The 18,201-nt window shown below is 43.6% G+C and overlaps 2 protein-coding genes across 7 annotated transcripts in view; both read left to right on the forward strand.

Moving 5' to 3' along the window:
• Window positions 1–14,023, forward strand: part of ZBTB24 (zinc finger and BTB domain containing 24) — a 14,300-nt gene extending 277 nt beyond the window's left edge. The window contains exons 2-8 of one of the 4 annotated variants that reach the window (XR_001414378.1): window positions 2,067–3,066; window positions 3,485–3,652; window positions 3,807–3,890; window positions 4,570–4,653; window positions 6,738–6,819; window positions 7,695–8,558; window positions 13,978–14,023. Coding sequence is in view for 2 of the 4 variants with exons in the window: in XM_014964681.1 (XP_014820167.1) it covers window positions 2,094–3,066; window positions 3,485–3,652; window positions 3,807–3,890; window positions 4,570–4,653; window positions 6,738–6,819; window positions 7,695–8,508 (2,205 nt within the window). In the remaining 2 variants the exon portion in view is untranslated. Of the gene's footprint in view, window positions 1–36; window positions 272–2,066; window positions 3,067–3,484; window positions 3,653–3,806; window positions 3,891–4,490; window positions 4,654–6,737; window positions 6,820–7,694; window positions 11,513–13,977 lie in introns of those variants that run through there. The other 3 variants (XM_014964680.1, XM_014964681.1, XR_001414379.1) reach the window with 3 other exon arrangements.
• Window positions 14,024–14,637: 614 nt separating this feature from the next.
• Window positions 14,638–18,201, forward strand: part of PPIL6 (peptidylprolyl isomerase like 6) — a 12,176-nt gene continuing 8,612 nt past the window's right edge. For all 3 annotated transcript variants that reach the window (XM_014964683.1, XM_014964684.1, XM_014964685.1), the window contains exons 1-5: window positions 14,638–14,814; window positions 16,077–16,172; window positions 16,621–16,809; window positions 17,673–17,735; window positions 17,893–18,040. In XM_014964683.1, the coding sequence (XP_014820169.1) occupies window positions 14,662–14,814; window positions 16,077–16,172; window positions 16,621–16,809; window positions 17,673–17,735; window positions 17,893–18,040 (649 nt within the window). In that variant the 5' untranslated portion in view covers window positions 14,638–14,661. The remainder of the gene's footprint in view (window positions 14,815–16,076; window positions 16,173–16,620; window positions 16,810–17,672; window positions 17,736–17,892; window positions 18,041–18,201) is intronic.

Raw genomic sequence — 18,201 nt, forward strand, 5'->3', positions numbered from 1 at the left:
GGCTTCAGTGCGGCGCTGGTGGAGGCAAGGGGGGCCGCCGGGCCGCCAGACCTCTCTCTGCGGCCTCCTCCTGCCCGCCCGCAGCGGGGCCTGTCCTCGCTGCTCGGCCGTGCGGGGTTAGTCGGGGTCAGCCCCCCGAAACGCGCCTGTTGCCCGTGATCCCGTCCACGGGTCATCGGCAGATGGAGGGAGCGCGTCCGAGCATCCTGCTGGCAGTACGGGTGCCTTCCCCTAATACACAGCCCCGTGCTAGGGTTAGTGATTTTTTTAGGTGAGTGTGCTGGTTTGGATTTTGCAGCCAAAAGAGTAATGGTGTCACCCTGCGATTGAATACCAAAGTCCTTCATGTCATTGTCACCCGCAAAACCCTCTACTCTGCACTGGTGAGGCCACAACTGGGTCCAGTTCTGGGCTCCCCAGTTCAAGAGAGACAGGGAGCTACTGGAGAGAGTCCAATGTAGGGCAACTAAGGTGATTGAGGGATTGGAGCGTCTCCCTTATGAGGAAAGGCTGAGAGAGCTGGGGCTCTTTAGCCTGGAGAAGAGAAGGCTGAGGGGAGACCTTATTAACGCTTATAAGTATCTAAAGGGTGGGTTGAGGGAGGATGGAGCCGGACTCTTTTCGGTGGTTCATGGTGACAGGATGAGGGGCAACGGGCACAAGCTGGAACATGGGAAGTTCCACTCAAATCTGAGGAAGAACGTCTTTCTCGTGAGGGTGCCCGAGCCTTGGAACATCTAGCCAGGTAGGTCGTTGAGTCGCCTTCTCTGGGGATTTTCAAGACCCGCCTGGATGCAGCCCTGAGTGCTGTGCTCTGGGCAGCCCTGCTTTGGCCGGGGAGTGGGACTGGATGGTCTCTAGAGCTCCCTTCCAACTCTGACAATTCCGTGATTCCATGAACACCTACTACTCTGTCTGGTCTTAGGGAATGCCTGCAGGCAGAGTTGGCAGCAACTCTTCAGGGGTTCATGTCATCCCCTGTAGGGCAAGGTGGGGTCAGACCTGCAGCCATGCTTTAGGGTACTCCAGTAACAGCAGGCTCGCATCTGCCAGAAATTAACGTTCCCAGATACACAATTTGGCTCCGGAATGAACTGTTCCATAGCTGAGTGGGGCTGAAGGTGGCCACCTCCGTAGCATTTAGATATCATCTGTATGAAGGCATATGGTTTCTTATAGCATTCCTTCAATAATCAGAGCTGTTGTGCTTGCTGATTGTGTTGCTAAATGCATGTTTGTGTTTAAAATTACAGCTTTATATTTTAAGATGGCAGGTAGCTAATCTGTTTCACGTTTGGCTCAGCTGATCCTCTTGAAAGGAGGTATAGCACATCTCTTGTGTAGTATTTGGTGGATTCTTCTGAAATTGCTGGATTTTTTTTTTTGTTAACTTTTTTGCATTTTTACAATTGAAGATGCTTAGCAAGCCAGATGGGTGTTCAATAGTTAGCATAGTTAAACAGTGGTCTTAGAAAAAGCTCCTGCTTTTTGGCTTTTGTTGTCCATCTCCATAGGCTGAAGCTTAATCGGTAAGTGTTCTGAAAGAAAAATTTTCAGAAGGATAAAAGTCGGCATGGAGTCCTGCCACAATGATGCCAGTGAAGTTTTCTCATTGATTAGAGGATTTCATGGCCTTGTCCCCAAATAATCTGAAATGTGACATCCGCAGGGATGAAGCTGCGGGTGACTTTTTTTTTTTATTATTATTTGTTTCCACTTAGGAGTTGTGAACAAAGACTTCTCTTTGTCCGATTGTTTTAGTTGTGAAAGGAGTTTTCAGAAGGGGTAGCCATTTTTTTTAGATGCTATACAGCTCACAGTACGTTGGAGATAAACAAGTGAAATAATAGGCAGTGATTCTGATCTAAGAAGAAACTATCTGTAGACATTTCTTAGGATTTAAAAGCAGTTTTTGAAGAAAATTTGTGTCAGCATTAGTGTTAAATTTTTAAAGAAAGTTCAGAGGCTTCTGAATTCTTTCGGAAACTGTTGAACTCTTGTTGCCTGTTGTCTTATGATGCAGACTTCTAGAATATTTCTTAATTAAAGCTATTCTGTTTTTGTAGGCACCTCCTTTCATATGCGCCGTAAAAATGGCAGAAACAGCTCCTGATGCTTCTGAGAAACTGGTTGTCATCCACTCCAAGGCTCACAAAGATACCATTCTAGCTAATTTTGAAGAACAAAGGAAAAAGGATTTTCTTTGTGACATTACGCTGATAGTGGAGAATGTGCAATTCAGAGCCCATAAAGCTTTGCTTGCTGCCAGCAGTGAATACTTCTCCATGATGTTTGTAGATGAGGGTGAAATAGGGCAGTCGATTTACATGTTGGAGGGGATGGTTGCAGACACCTTTGGGGCACTGCTGGAATTTATCTACACTGGCTGCCTCCGCGCCAGCGAAAAAAGCACAGAACAAATCCTGGCTACTGCGCAGCTGCTGAAAGTGACTGACTTGGTTTGGGCCTGTACAGACTATCAGGCCAGCCATAGCCCAAGCAGTGCGTTACCAGCTCCAGCTAACAGTGGAGCCTCTGTAGCCGTTGTTGCAAGTGACAAGAAAAATGAAGACCCACCAAAGCGAAAACGAGGGCGACCGAGGAAAGTCAAGAACGTCCAAGAAGAAAAATCGGCTGCAAATTCTACCGAAGATGTGCAGCTGAGAGAGAATAACTCCATGCAAAATAAGCAAAATTTTATGAAGAAAGACACCGCAGAAGAAGAAACAGTTGTCAGCGAACAGGATCCAGCGAGTAAAGATGCAGAAGAAACTGAACCTGCTTGTGGCTCAGAAGCTGCTGTTGATCTGTCAGCTGAGAAGGATGAGAATTATGATCCCAAATCTGAAGGAGTACAGAGCACTCAGAGCCGTTACAGCAAACGTAGAATAAGGAGGTCAATCAAACTAAAAGATTATAAACTTCTTGGTGATGAGGATGAAAAAGGACTGGTAAAGAGAGCTGACGGAAAAAGAAAATGTGCGGGTTCTGAAGCTCGCTGTAAAGACTGTGGCAAAGTATTTAAATATAATCACTTCTTAGCTATTCATCAGCGGAGTCATACAGGTAGGCAGTGAGAGGCTGCTGCTTTTGGGTTAGGGTTTAGTGACTTGTTGCTAAATGTGAGCTAGTTGTTGAAATGTGGGCTGTTGTTTACAGCGAGAACAGTCCAAAATAGCATGCTCATCCAAATGATGGTGTGTCTCCTGCGTTTGCTGTTTTATTCTTTTCAGCAGATTTCTTAGCCTTTATGTCTTGCCATGATTGCAGTTTAGTTAATCATTTCTCTGTTTAATCATTGAAGTGTATGGTGATACTTAAAGAATTATTTTCTTGTTATGTGAAGCTTATTTCTTAATTCTCCTTATCACTACTCAAGTCATTTTTTAGGAGCTACCGTATTGCAATCTGTCTCGCTATCAGCTTAGAATATCTATTGACAAATAATGCATCTATGCTTAGCAATGTCATCTTTTGCTTTCAGGGGAGCGCCCTTTTAAGTGCAGCGAGTGTGGCAAAGGCTTTTCCCAGAAGCATTCTCTTCAAGTCCACGAGCGGATGCACACTGGAGAACGGCCATACACGTGCACTGTCTGCAATAAGGCTCTGACAACAAAGCATTCTCTTCTGGAGCATATGAGCCTACATACAGGTAAATATTTCAAGGCAAAAGTAACCTCTCTCCTCCAAAAATTTGCCTTTCTGAAAAAAGGTGTTTCTGCTGTCTCTTGTGTGTTCTGGTTTCTTTATTTCCTTACCCTTGCTTTGAATGTGGCTTACATTTTAATAAATTATTTTCTTTACAGGGCAGAAGGCTTTTACTTGTGATCAGTGTGGGAAATACTTCAGCCAAAAGAGACAGCTCAAGAGTCACTATCGAGTACACACAGGTATGACAAGTTTGAGTTGAAGCACTGGCATACAGTCCATGCTGATTTGTCCTCTTAAAGATTGGCTAAGGCTGGAAATTCTTCTTCAGCAATGTATTTAGTCTCTGCTACCCTGATGTGTCAGAATGAATAGGGTGAAAAAAGACAAAATGATGTATAATAAGTGGAAAGTTTAGAAAAATAGTTAATTGAGAAGGAGTCTTATGATGATTAAAATTTAGTTACGCTGAATTTGACATACAACTTGATTATTTTAGCCCTGCTCTGTGTAAACAATTGTGTCTGCTGCCTGTTGTGCAAATTGTCTTGTAGTTTCCTATTACTTTGGACTAGTAATGGTGAACAAGCTTTAAGAAGTGTCCTCGCTTCTGGAGCAGGATGGAAATTAAGCTACACACACAGGAAGTGGTGGAAAATATCAGAATTTACAAAGCTTCAAGAGAAGGCATGTTTGGGGTGGGAGGGGAGCGGGTGTCAGTCCCCTCTTTTCCTATGATAATATTCAGTAGAGAAATAGGAGTGTGGCAATTAAGATAGGGAGGAGGCAGTGATTCACCTTTTGTTTTATCTCTATATTATATCAAAGTGGTTATTTTACAGGAAAGTGCTTTAACAAAGGTCACTGAAGAGATACAGGGGATCACTTATGCACTGACACTTTTTTTATTATTGCGACAAGGCCGTTCACTGCCGGAATGTAACCAGTGTCGTCGCAAATTCATGGATGCAGCTCAGCTAAAGAAACATCTAAGGACACATACAGGTAATTTTGTCTATCATGTTTTGGTTTGGTTTTTTTCCCTGAAGTAATACAGACAAAACAATGTTAAGCAAATGACACTTGTCTCTGTGGGATGAAGTTCTGCTCTACTTATACATAATGATGCCGGTATTGATAATGAAGGGATTTGAGATCAAGAATGTAGGAACTCAGAAGAGCTTGTATTACAACAGTGCAGAAGTGGTGCCTGTTACAGGAAGAGCTTTTTTTTCCCTATTCTTATAAAGCCTGCAGCATTAGCTGCCCATTAGCTCTTCCCTGATAAACTGCATTCCCATATCCAGGATTCTATCAGCATCCAGCATGTATGTGGCGAAGTAGTAACAGAAAGCGTACGTCCTGAATGAGTTGGGCACCCCTGTCTGGGAGGGATAGGTGCTCACAAAAAATGCTGCTGACCAGAAAAATAATTATTTCCATTTACCTTTTTATTGTGCTGTAATAAACCAGATGTTTGCAAGAGATGGGCTGGGAAGGATGATTTAATGCCAGTGAGTCAGAAGGTGTTATAAGAGATTTAGAGGACAGGGTGATACTTGAATGGCTGGATAACAGGGATAAAAATGGTGATCTACCATCTCGTGATAACAAGGCATAAGCTTCTTAAAATAGTTTTGAAGGCTAAGTTTTTTTCTTTTAAAATAGCTATAAACAGTGGTGATTGTTTCTTCCCCAAATCAAATTATTAAGTCTGTTGCCTGCAGTTGTAGAAAAGTACGCACAAGATCAAGTTATGTATCCCATTCATTTCCTTCTCTTCCTTGGTGAAAATAACACAGCTTTAAATTCCCTGGGATAGAATGAGGTGAGAACTTATGCCTTTGGGAGCTTTTGGTGTATCCAGAATAGTGTTCACTTCTGGTACTTAAAAATGCTGCGTTTTCTATTGAGGAGAACGTATTGTTTGTTGACACACACAACAGTTTTCACTGAATTTCACTGAATTTTTAGAGTTGGAAGGACCATAGAGATCATCTAGTCCAACTCCCCTGCTAAAGTAGGATTGCCTAGAGCTTGTTTTGTATCTGAAGCTGATACAGCTCTATAATTGTAATGGGAAATGAGAAGAGGAAGCATAGTAGCAAGGTAAATTGCAAAAATAGATCAACTAAGATGAGTTCTAGCAGAAACTGGCTTGCAATGTATTTTGCTTCCAGAAGACAGGCCAGATACCAGTATTAACGATGCAGAAATAGCAATTGATCTGTCCCGTCTCAAAAGCAAGAAGTAAAATTCTAAGAAATTTGGGGCCAGATGTTAAGATTGATATGACTGTTCTGCTTTGGCAGAAGAATGTCATAAAAGTGCAGTCTAATTAGGAAGTTACTCCTGTTTTCAGTAGGAGGCTGGGACTTAGTGGTGAGGGTGGTGTCCCTTCTGACAAACGTTTCTTGTTCTCTCGTACTTTGCCCCTGCCCTCTGAAGCCATATGAAAGCTACTAAGCATTGCAGTTCTGTACTAAATGTGAAGCTTCCTTGGAAAGTGGCTTCTGCCCCATCCCTGATTTTAGCATGCTTGGATGGTGTAAAGTTCCACAGTGAGAAGTCTCATGCCTAGTGTCATAAAGAAGCTCAGTGCAATAAGGATATGTTATGATCTGAATTAGGATTCGTTTAGGGTGATGGACCCTTATAGGAAGCCAGCCAACTTGTTAAGATAATGGATTCACTTTTCAGGTTTGGAAATCTGGGCTTACTCATGGGCATGGTGCTGCACGCCAGCCTGGCATTAATGCCTATTAGTGCAGGGTCAGCCTTTTGCAAACTTGTCTGGTGGGCATGGAATACCTGCACCTGTATCACAGGTATGGTTTTTGTTGCTGTGAGGGCTTGGATCACCTAATTCTTCATCTTCAAAGAGGAGAAACATCAGAGATGTACGTTTAAAATACTACACCCTTGTTTAGCTACTGAGTTTATTCAATTTCAGATATCTGTCTTGACCTATGGCAGAAGCATGAGGATTTGACATTACACACTTGATACTGTGTATGGTAACATATAAGATGTTTAATATATTGATTGGAAGTGCTGTATAAATGTAATGTCAAATTTCTTTTTGACAGGTGAGAAGCCATTCACTTGTGAAATTTGTGGCAAATCGTTTACAGCTAAAAGTTCTCTGCAGACTCACATTAGAATTCACAGGTAGAGTATAGCTAATTTGAAGTTACAGTTTTAAAGAATGTAATGAAAGTCTGATACCAGTATGCAGTGCTTGTTCCACTATAGAACGGTTGTCAGGGCTTGTTTGCATTTTGAATCGATGGTAAAAGATTTTTTTTTTAATCTATTTTAAAGAAGTAATTAGTAGTGGAAAGAACTGCACTGTTAAATACTAGTGTGCCAAGACATTGTAAGATTCTTCTGTTTAATGACAGTATACTTACTACTGTATTATTTATATGGAAACTTTACTGGGAATTTTTTTGACGTGGTGTAACAGAGTTATTGGAACATTGTCCTGTCTCCCTGTACTCTATTATGTTTCTTTAGTAGCATTAGTTCTCTTTTACCTGTGTCGGTGGGATGTATCGGATAAAGGAATGTAAGATTTTAAGTCATTGGAGAACTGTTGTGGGCCTTAGGTAAAAGGAAACATTTCCAGTAAAATATCTCATCCCTTTGAGATGGGCAGCAAGTTAGGATTTGGACACTTCTTTTTGATTTAAAGCCCACATTCTTACTAATAAACGTTCTTTAAATGGCCGTGCTTACAGTTACGCGGAGTTGTTGCAGTCTTGTCAAGGTCTAGCAGCGCAGAATTTGTACCTCTGGTATTATGACAGGAGGGCAGTTATATACTGAAGAGCTATAGAGATAATATAATATGAAAGTACAATTTGTGAAGTCAAATGGAAATAATTAGGAAGTCAAATAGAGAACATTATTAACGTCACTATTCTTAAGTGCTTATGATTTAGCAAAACAGAGTAATTCAAGCTTTTTATTCTATAATAAGTTGCAGAAAGCAGCACTGTCAAAGGGAATATTTTAATGAGATCAAATATATTCTTTTGCAGAGGAGAAAAGCCATATTCTTGTAGTATATGCGGAAAATCCTTCTCCGATTCCAGTGCAAAGAGAAGACACTGTATCTTACACACAGGCAAAAAGCCTTTCTCCTGCCCAGAATGTAGTTTGCAGTTTGCTCGTCTGGACAACCTGAAGTCTCACTTAAAAATCCATAGCAAGGAGAAGCAGTTTCAGGAAGCCAGCGCTGCTCCGAGCACCAACGCTAATTCAGAAGAAGTGAGAAACATCCTTCAGCTGCAGCAGTATCAACTCGCCACCTCTGGAGGGCAGGAAATTCAACTCCTGGTTACAGATGCAGTACATAATATAAACTTCATGCCTGGTCATAACCAAGGCATTAGTATTGTTGCTGCAGAAAATGCCCCAAGTATGACAACAGCGCAGGCTGCTAACCTCACACTGCTTGCTCAGCCGCCACAGCAGTTGCAAAACTTGTTGCTTTCAGCTCAGCAGGAGCAAGCAGAACAAATCCAAAGTATCAATGTGATTGCAAACCAAATAGAGACTGCCCAGCCTGAACAAATGCACGTCATCACTCTTTCCAAGGAAGCACTAGAACATCTCCATGCTCATCAAGGACAAAATGAAGAAATCCACTTAGCAGGATCTTCACATCCAGCTCAGCACGTGCAGCTGACTCAGGAATCAAGTCAACAGTCTCACTCTAGTCAAGATACGGTTCCTTCCCATCAAATCAGTGAAGAACAGAATCAAAGTGTACCTGTTTCTGAATCCCATCAGCAGTCTCTGTCAGTAAATGAGTCATCTCGCGAGCATCCTATTCAAGGACAGGCTTTCTGAAATGCTTATTTGTCATCAGAGGGCTAGGCTATAGCATGCTTCTCATCCAGGTAGTGATTACACGTATCATAACTCTTTTTTTTCTGCAGCATAATCTATCTGAAGACGTATTTCTTGGTGATTTTTGATGGGTGGCTTTCAGTTTTCTTAACCTTATTTATTTTAGACTTTTTAAATTTTTTCCAGATTGGTATTTCTCTACCACTTAGTCCATACCTTACAAGCGGTTAATGTGCGGTTTTTTGTGCCTCACACACATCCATGCCTGCTGAGGAGATACTTGGCCCCTTACTTGCATTTCTGTGTGACTCTCCAGGGGAGTGTACCCTGCTGGTAGAAGAACAGTGTTTAAGATGTCTGCTGATCAGAAAGTACGACTTCTCTGATGAAGTCAACATTACTACTGTTCAGTGTTTGAACAACTAACACCATGTGTCTTAGAATCATAGAATCATCTAGATTGGAAGAGACCCTTGGGATCATCGAGTCCAACCATCTACCCTACTCTACAAAGTCATCCCCTACACCATGTCCCTTAGCACTGTATCTAAACGGCCTTATAATGAGCTTTCTCTCTGCAGGTTAATGTCTAATTTTGCATGTGATCATTCCCTTAAGTGCATTTTGATTTATTGACTACCAAATTTGTTTTGGGTTGAAATTGTTGCAGCATTTGACTGGCCCTTGATCGCCCCTTCTGTTTACTGTGTGCTGTACAAGTTTTGCTCCTTGGAAGTGCTTAAGCCATTGCACTTGAACAATGGCAGTGAGATGCGGTGGTTACTCTGGACAACTGAGAAGCCCAAATTCTGCTCTGTTAGTTCTACCACTCCTCTGTGTGACTGTGGGCAGGGTAACTGACCTCTGTGCCTTAGTTTCTTCATTTAGTAAGTGGGGACAGTGTTCACATGCTCCACCAAGCACTTTGAAGAGCTCTTGATGTTGAAGGCAGTGTCTATTGAGGTGCAAAATTCTCTTCCTGACAGGACTCGGTCTAAGCTTAGGAGCCAGTGTATGTTTAAAGTGTTATTTTTTTGTACTATTGAGAGCAGGATTTAATGTTACTTTTAATATACATAAAAGCTGGTAATTGTTTTTGTGGGGATTTGAACAATGAATAGAATCACTTCAGAGCATAATGAGCTGTATAAATGGGGCATATCGCGCTGCAGTTGTACAGCTATTTTTGCTGACCAGATTAGATGTGTACAGATTGTTTTCAATGACTGACTGACTGTTAACACAAAAGATTTGACATCTTAATAAAATGCCATGCCGGAATACATGCTTTGCATGTTCAAGTTTGGCTACTGGTCACATCTCACATAGTGTACTGGTGTGCTAAAATCCAGATAAAATGCCCCTGCTGCTTAAAGCAACATGGTCAATCATCACTTCAGTTTTAAAATGTCATATTTGTGATTTACGTTGGTATTTTGTGTTTTAACAAATGAAAAATGAAAAAAATTAAGGCATTAGCAGGAGAATTTAAAAGCAAAACAAAAGATCTTTGTATATGTGTGGCTTATATGACTGCTCAGAGAGAGTCACTGGCATAAAAGCCTAGAGGGTAGAACAATAGAAAAACTTAAGGTGGAAAGGACTTCCAGAGGCCATCTCATCCTCACCTTCCTCAAAGCAGGTACGCCTAGATCATGTCACTGTTGTCAGGTTGTTTTGAATGCTTTCAAGGATGGAGATCCACAACCTCTTTAGGCCACCGGTTCCAGTGTTTGACCATATTCGCAGTGAAAAAAACGTTTCCTATATTTAATTGGAATTTCCTATGTTCTGGTTTGTGTCCACTGCCTCTCGGCCTACCGCTGTGCCTCCAAGAAGTGTCTGGCTCAGTCTTCTCTACACCATCCCATTACATAGTTGAAGACAGCAGTAAGGCTCCCCCAAAGCCTTCTCCTCTTAAGGCCTGAACAAACCCAGCTCTCTCAGCCTTTTCCATCACATGCTCCAGCTCTTCAATCACCTTGGCATCTTTCTGCTTCCCTCAGTCCAGTGCTTCAGTTCTGTCTTGTTCTGGGGAGCCCAAATTCTGGGTAACATTCCTTGTTTGAGTCCAGACTACTCAGCTGGCTCCCAACCATGTGCTGCTGGCGTTTGGGTGACTGTCTCCATTTTGTCCAAGTACTAGATCAGTTTCTTTATAAATGGATCACGAAAAGGGTACACAGTGGGAGTAAATCAATACAAAGAAAATGTCCCACAGCCAAATTCCAGTTAGGCTTTTTGTGTTTTGTTCTTCCCTCTTGGAATGGAGAATTACAGTTTGTACATTTCTACCACCAAAAAGAACCAGCATATTCTGCCGTTGTACTTCAGGAGCTTGAAGTCTTGATGCTGCAAGAACAGATGAAAAAATACAAGTGAAGCTTGTTACAACATCTGTGAAAATCTAACTAGTTGTACAAATTCAAGTTAACGATAAATATTAGGGAGGTTTCATCCTAACAACTTTGATTTTCTCTAAAATACTGTAATGTGCAGCCATAATACTGTCTGATCATAAGTTTACAGGAGCTTGCACTGAGGTCCTTCTCTGCTGTATACTTGGGAACCCTGAAATGCTTAAAAGCTGGTTACAAGCTAAATTCCAAGACAAGCAGTATAATAACTTAAATGCTTTCCTCTTTTTGTTGAACTTTGATTTGTTCATTATGAAGTTCTTGCAGGATGAAGTACGATGCTACAATTATGCTTGAGCCACTCTCACATAGTGAATGCTTGATGTTTTTGCCGTCACTAAAATTAATGAAGTTTGGGGTTTGAATTTTTCTTACGCTTTTCTATCAAATTACCAGCAAAGAAGTGAGCTTCTGAGAATAGCACAGCAGTGACTCACCTTGCACTTGTGTTCCTTAAACTGTCAGCACGGACTGTAGCTTGCGCTTGAGAAGCCCGTGTCATTTCTCATACCACAAACGTTGCTTTTTTTGACACCATTTGCTTCCTTTCTAGTGAATGCATTTCTATTAAAGGTGAAAATAAATCCCTCTTCTGTGTGTGCATTTTTAAGGCTGCAACTAAAGCCTGGGATTGTTTTGAATTTGAAAGGAAACCCCTTCAGCTTTGCTGTTGAGTCTGGCTGCTGCTAAGAAGCATTTAGCAAAAAAATGCATGCCTGAAAAACTATGTTTCACAGCAGCTCTCTAAGTATCTTTACTCCTTAGGCAGTAAACACCTTAGCTTCTCCTTTTCTCACATAATCTTCTTAGCAAATCCATCTCACTTCTTACTATGTTAAAGTGAGATTAGGGTTTTGGACATAAACGCAGGCAAAGAAGTAGGCTACAGAAAGATCTATTTTTGTGAGCAATTAACACCATTGTGTTTCTTCTACTCCAGTTGTAAGTTACCCGGTGTAGTTGAACTCTAAGAGGATTTTACTATTCTTTTTTTCAAATGCATGTGTATGAAGCATGTGGCTTTTTCTGAAGATTTTGGCTGATTCCTCAGGTGAAAGTTGAAACAAATTCCTGAGGGGTCGAGGAAGCACACTGTGTTGAGTGGGTATTTGAGTACTGTGTGTATACTGAATGCTGCTTGCCAGTTATATTCATGGTTTAGCTCTAAGTAGCGTTTCTTGACCTCGCCACTCTAAAGTTGAGGAGAGTTTGCTGTTCTGTGTGTGGAAGCCCAGATGCTGGCGGTGTGGATTAGACCAACAGGCCTTCAGTCCAGCATCTTGTTTTTGATAAATGAATGTCAGAATATTTCATTTGAGCTGGGAAAGCAAATTACCCTGACAGCAGGAAAAGCTTCAACCCAGCATGTGTTACTTTGCAAGGTTTTTTTTTTTAATTTTTGTTTTATGCTCTCTTTTCTGCTCAGACAGACTTAGAAAGCACTGCTAGGGGTTTTACAGCAATTACCTCTTAGCATCTCGGTGGACAAGGAGATGACTACCTGGCCATGAACTCTCTCAAACTGAATGTGTGTTCACAGGTTAAAGGTAGTAGCGTTGAGCCTGGCATTGATCTTGCCAGTCGCCCAGGGAAGAGTTTGACTTGAATCTCTTTATTTGTAAAACACTTGTTTTACTATCTTAGCTGGTTAGTCACCGTGATCAAGTTCATGGCTGGTGTTTGCTAAGACCTACCCTAGTGTGCTGGTTTGTTGGGTTTTTTTACTCTTTTCCCACTTTACCTTAACTGAAAGCTCACATGGGATACATTCCTAATCATTCACCCGATGCCTTTGAAGGGCTTTCAGTGTCATTTTTTAAATGTGCTGTACAACTTGTTTTGCTTTCTTGTGCTTTCATGTCTCCCATGAGGACAGGCTGAGAGAGTTGGGGTTGTTCAGCCTGGAGAAGAGAAGGCTTCAGGGAGGCCTTGTAGCAGCCTTCCAGTACCTAAAGGGGAATAAGAAAAAAAGATGGAGAATGACTTTTTCACAGAGCCTGTTGCGATAGGACAAAGGGTAATGGCTTTAAACTAAAAGAGGTTAGATTTAGACTAGATACAGGGAAGACATTTTTTACACTGAGGGTGGTGAAACACTGGTTGCCCAGAGAGGTGGTAGATGCCTCATCCCTGGAAATATGCAAGGTCAGATTGGATGGGGCTCTGAGCAACCTGATCTAGTTGAAGACATCCCTGGTTATTGCAGGGGTTGGACTAGATGATCTTTTAAAGGTCCCTTCCAATCCAAACTATTCTATACTTCTTTCCAGGCTTTTATTCATGGTAATTGTCACTCTCTCCAAACCGAATGCAGCACGGCACGTCTCTGCAGCTGGCGGAGCACGGCAGAGCTGGCAAAGTCCCATCTACCTCTTACCACGCTCTTAACATTTATGCTCATCTGAGAAATATGAATGAGCTCGCAGAACAACAACGTATTGTCATAAACTAGTAGCAGAAAGAGGCCAAAATGAATAATAATCATCCAGTTTTTCGATGTATATAATTTAGATAATTGGCAACCTGTTGAATAGATTTTAATGTACCTGAATTACAAAGCGATGCAAAAAAAAAGGGAGAAATAAAAGCCAGAATGGATAGAGGCAGCAAGTAATCAGTGGCTCTTGGCTTGCTGTTTTTTGAAAAAGGCCATCATAAATTTGTAGAAAACAGTCTTGTACAGCTAGTGATATTACTGGCTTGTTGGCTAATGATATTAAGCTTATTTGGCTACTGTTGCTTTTCTTCTTGACTTTGACTATTAATTGACTATTGGTGGCATGTTTATAGTTAATTCCCTTTCTTGCCCACAATGACAGTAAGAATTTCCATGCCTAGAAATTATCAGTAAAAAAACCCCAGCTAAATATTTCTTGATTGTTCTGTTGCTCCGTGCTGTCACTAAAAGTTACTCAAATTTTTGACGTGACATACAATTCAGTCTTGTCACTTCCAGCCCGTTTTTTCCTAAAATTCACCTTGCTCAGAGCTGCAAAGTGACCCGACCCAGCCGTGCTGAACCTACAGCTGTCCCACAAAACCGCTTTCACAGGTGCTGCATCATCGTGGTGCCCCAAAGCGCACGAAGCTGCCTCCGTGGCACGAAGCTGTGTTGTGGGAGCTGGGACCCCTCTGGAGCTGCCCCGGGACGTGCCGTACCGCTCTGCCCGGCGGGAGAGAGGTCTCAGCAGCGCCCAGTGAATACAGCTGTGGTGGGAGTTGCCACATCAAAAGGAGATGCAGACTCCACACAGGTTGTAATTAAGCTGTAAATCTCATTGCCACGGGGTTTTGTGGGTGTCGGGTTTTTACTTTGGTTGGAAAAGCAAAGAAGTTTGCATGAAAAAGAACCACTAAAGTGGAGTGATACAGATACAGATATCCCACAGATACTGGGAAATCCTTGAGCAGAGGCTCACCAGAGGCTGGGAGAGCAATGGGGAAGCGCTGCTCTCCTGTTTGCTTGTTCTTAACACTTTTTGCTGGGCATCTGCTATTAGCCACCCTTAGCAACAGGATCCTCATCCTTTCTTTTAAATGATTGGACTGACAGCATCCATCGTGAGCTCTGGAAAGAGCTGGCTTCAGTCCTCTGCTCTGCCACATGCTTTCTGTGTAACTTTGTTTTCCTTCCTTCAAGGGAAAACATAAATCAGAGCATTTCCCAGCCTCTGGCGTGGTTGAAACCCGCTTACGTTAGTCTTGGGAACTGCTTAGAAGTGCAGAAGGGGGGGACATGTGTGTGTTGTGTCGGGCGTTGCCGTGGAGCTGGGCTCTGTTGACACTCACTGATGGTGGCCGGGGTGCCATGGGCTCCCAGCGGGTGGCGGTGACAGTGGTGGGACTGCTCCAGGACCCAGCTTTCCACGTGGCCAAGTGCGCAGCAGAGGTAACCCCCAGGCTTTAACCCCAGTGCCGGGTTGGGAGCAGCGAGGAGAGGTGTGGGCTGGAAGTAAATAAGCAGAGGAATGCCTGCACCCAGTGGTGGTGGCATTTAGGAAGAAAATCAGATTTTCAGGTCTCTGCTCTTCTTTGGTGCTGCCAGGTGCAGGCAGAGGCGTTGAGGCTTTATGGGCTCAGGCTAGGGGGGATCTCCATTGCAGCATCCTCGCCTCCTTGTTCTACACCTCCAAGAAATTTTGCAGGTGTGTGATGCCGTATGAGATTCCAGGCGCACCAGGGCTCTGCCCGACTTGCTCAGCAGCTTATGGCAAGTCCCTTAAAGCAGCTCTGTTGGTGCAAATAAGAAAGCAAAAAGCTACAAACCTCATAGGGTGTTGCAGGGTTTTCTGTCCAGTGGATGTGGAGCACGCAGCCTCCCATGGGGTGCACAACACTGACCTTCACACACCCCCTGCCCCTAGGAGTTTATCTGCCAGACTTGTTCCCCAGCATTGCTTACAGCTGCTGAAGCCCTGCTGTCTCTCAGCAGGTCTCAGGACAAGCCAAGCCGATAGCCACAGCGGGGGTGCCTCTTGGCTTTTCTCCTTGTTTTTTTCCAGCCAGCATCCCAACGATAGCAACAGGGACCATGAGCTGAACAGAAAGTCACTTCTTCACTTTGGGCCAGCTGGGCTGGCTTTAAGCCACAGCTTGTGACACTTGCATGCCACAGCCCACGTGGAGATGAGATTAAACTGATGGGCAAGAAGGTCCCATCTCTGAATAACAGTGTGCTCCTGCGGCAGTGGTACAAGCAACAGGGACTGGAAACTTTCACCTGGCAGCCACTCACTTGCCCCAAGGCCCTGAGCCCGATCTCCTGGGACAGTAGTGGACTGTGACTCCCTGTGTGTGCAAAATCCACACAAAAATGCAGTTGATGACGCTCAGCAACATCTTTGAATGTCTCACTGCTTATATTCATCTCATGGCAGGGGATTGCCAGCCCAATTCAATAATATTTGTGAAGCAACTCTTCGTATAAAAAAAGAAGACACCCACTACATCTGCAAAAGGGGATTTAGAGCGATTTGCATGTACTTCTGCAAGTGTCAGGAGTTACAGCAGAGACACGAGGGGTGCAGTGCAATAACTGGATTAGAACGTGGCTTAGGTTGTAGTTCATGAGGAAATACAAGCTCTGATAGGATGGGGGTGGTATTAAACTGCTTGTAAGTAATTTCTTTTTTCCTTAACTTGAAAATCTAGGCTCTGAAGCTGAAGTTTCCAAGCAAGTTTGCAGATCCTGTAATACAGCCGTTAGTAGAATTTGCATGGCATGAATATTTACAGGAGAAAAAGAAGGTAACTCTCATTTCCTCAGGTTATTTCAGACACGAGTCCTCTCCCTGGGGCTGCAGCATCTCCCAGCTTGATCTTCCATCTACAGACTTTGGAAGTGAGCCTTTCCATTCCAATTTATTTAACATCCTCAGAGATCCCCGAGGCAGGATGGGGCTCTTCAGGCACTTTTCCTATTCAGTCTGAGCTGCCCCTACAGTGACACCCAGGGGACTGTCATCACGATAATGTCCTGTAGCAGTGGCATCCAGAGCTTTAGGGCACGTAACCACGTGCAGCATCAGCACAACTCACTGAAAGCTGCTGCCCAACCCCTCCTGTTGGTGGGATTTGTGGTGTGAAAAGTAGGAAAGGCATAAAAATACCACAGATGTGGTGGATAATTACCGATTGCTTCTTCACTAAATGTGTAAATAATCCCTGGAGGCTTTGTTTTCCCTCTGAAATGCAGGAACTGAGAGGTGAAGTGTGGGCGTATGCCTCCTCGGTGATGTGCTTCATTGATGGCCAGCTCCTGGGGGATGAGAAGAAGCTGGTCAAGTGGTCTTACCGTGAGTGGGACTATCGTGACTTCAAGCCCAAGGCACTTTACCAAGCACTTGCTGAGGATTTCTACAGCAAATACCTGAAAAACAGCCAGGCAAGTAGCACTGTTTCATGAGAAAAGTACAAGATCTGCAAGTGGCTGGAGAGGTTGTCAGATGACAGACTTTATCACTCTCTCCAACTACCTGAAAGGAGGTTGTAGTGGGGTGGGGGTCAGTCTCTTCTCCCAAGTCACAGGCAATGGACAAGAGGAAATGGCCCCAAGTTGTGCCAGGGGAGGTTTAGATTGGATATTAGGAAAAATTTCTTTCACTGAAAGGGTTATCAAGCATTGGAACAGGCTGCCCAGGGACAGGGTTGAGTCGCCATCACTGGAGGTATTTAAAAGATGGGTAGATGTGGTGCTGAGGGACATGGTTTAGTGGTAGTTTGGCAGCGTTAGGTTAATGGTTGGACTAGATGATCTTAAAAATCCCTTCAACCAAAATGACTCTATGGTTCTATGAAAGGGCAAGTACCATGAGGAGGAAGGAGAACGAGAACAGCAGTGGCAGTTTCTTGGTTTCTGGTCTGTCATGGCAGAGCCAGAGCTGGGGATGGAGTGGCCAGTGGGGAGCGTGACCTGCTGAGGATGGCAGACCCTGTGTGCCCCTCAGCAGCCAGGAAGGGGCAAGCACTAGCCCTGATGCCTGACCATGTACTAACTGCTTCAGGGCTGCCCAGTAGTTCACTTTAACATCTTGTTAGGGTTATTTCTGCCCAGAACGAAGTTAAACATCCTACTCTTTTGTTTATTTAAACGAAACAGTAGGAATGCTGCTGTGCAGTGTCGATCCCATGGACATTTTTCTGAGCCCATTCGTGCCGGGCAGCTGGACCCTGGCCTGCATTAGGAAGTGAGTGCAGCATGGAGAGCTGGCCTTTCCCTCACTGCATTTGCTTTTCTGCTTTAAACAGCACGTGTTTGTGTACCTGGAGATAGCCATTGAGGAACAGACCGTCGGGAGGCTGCTCTTTGAGGTACGTTACAGAGGAGAAAAGCAAAAGCACACCCAGCGCGGTGGTTTCACCTGCCGAAGGAGGGGGCACAGGAATCTGGTCAGTGGAGGTCAGCTAGGAATTTCACTCGGTGTCCGCTAGGAATTTCACAGGTGTTTTTCTCTTCTTGCTTTTGCAGCTCTTTTCGGATGCATGTCCCAGGACCTGTGAGAATTTCCGTGCCCTGTGCGTCGGAGGAGCAAAGTCTCTCCGCGATGGCCGAGAGCTCACCTACAAAAACTCCCTTTTTCATCGCCTCGTGAAAAACGGGTGGATCCAAGGAGGAGGTGTGTTTCCACATGTCCTGAGTAAATCCGAGTTACAGCAGAAGTGGGGGCTGGATGATCTGCATGAGTAACAGCCTTCATCCAGGGAGATGTAGCAGACTGCATGACAAAGCTAATCTCTGCAGGCTCTTAATTTATATATATATATATATATATATATA

The sequence above is a fragment of the Calidris pugnax genome, unplaced genomic scaffold (assembly GCF_001431845.1).
Source record: "Calidris pugnax isolate Ruff unplaced genomic scaffold, ASM143184v1 scaffold219, whole genome shotgun sequence".
NCBI lineage: Eukaryota > Metazoa > Chordata > Aves > Charadriiformes > Scolopacidae > Calidris > Calidris pugnax.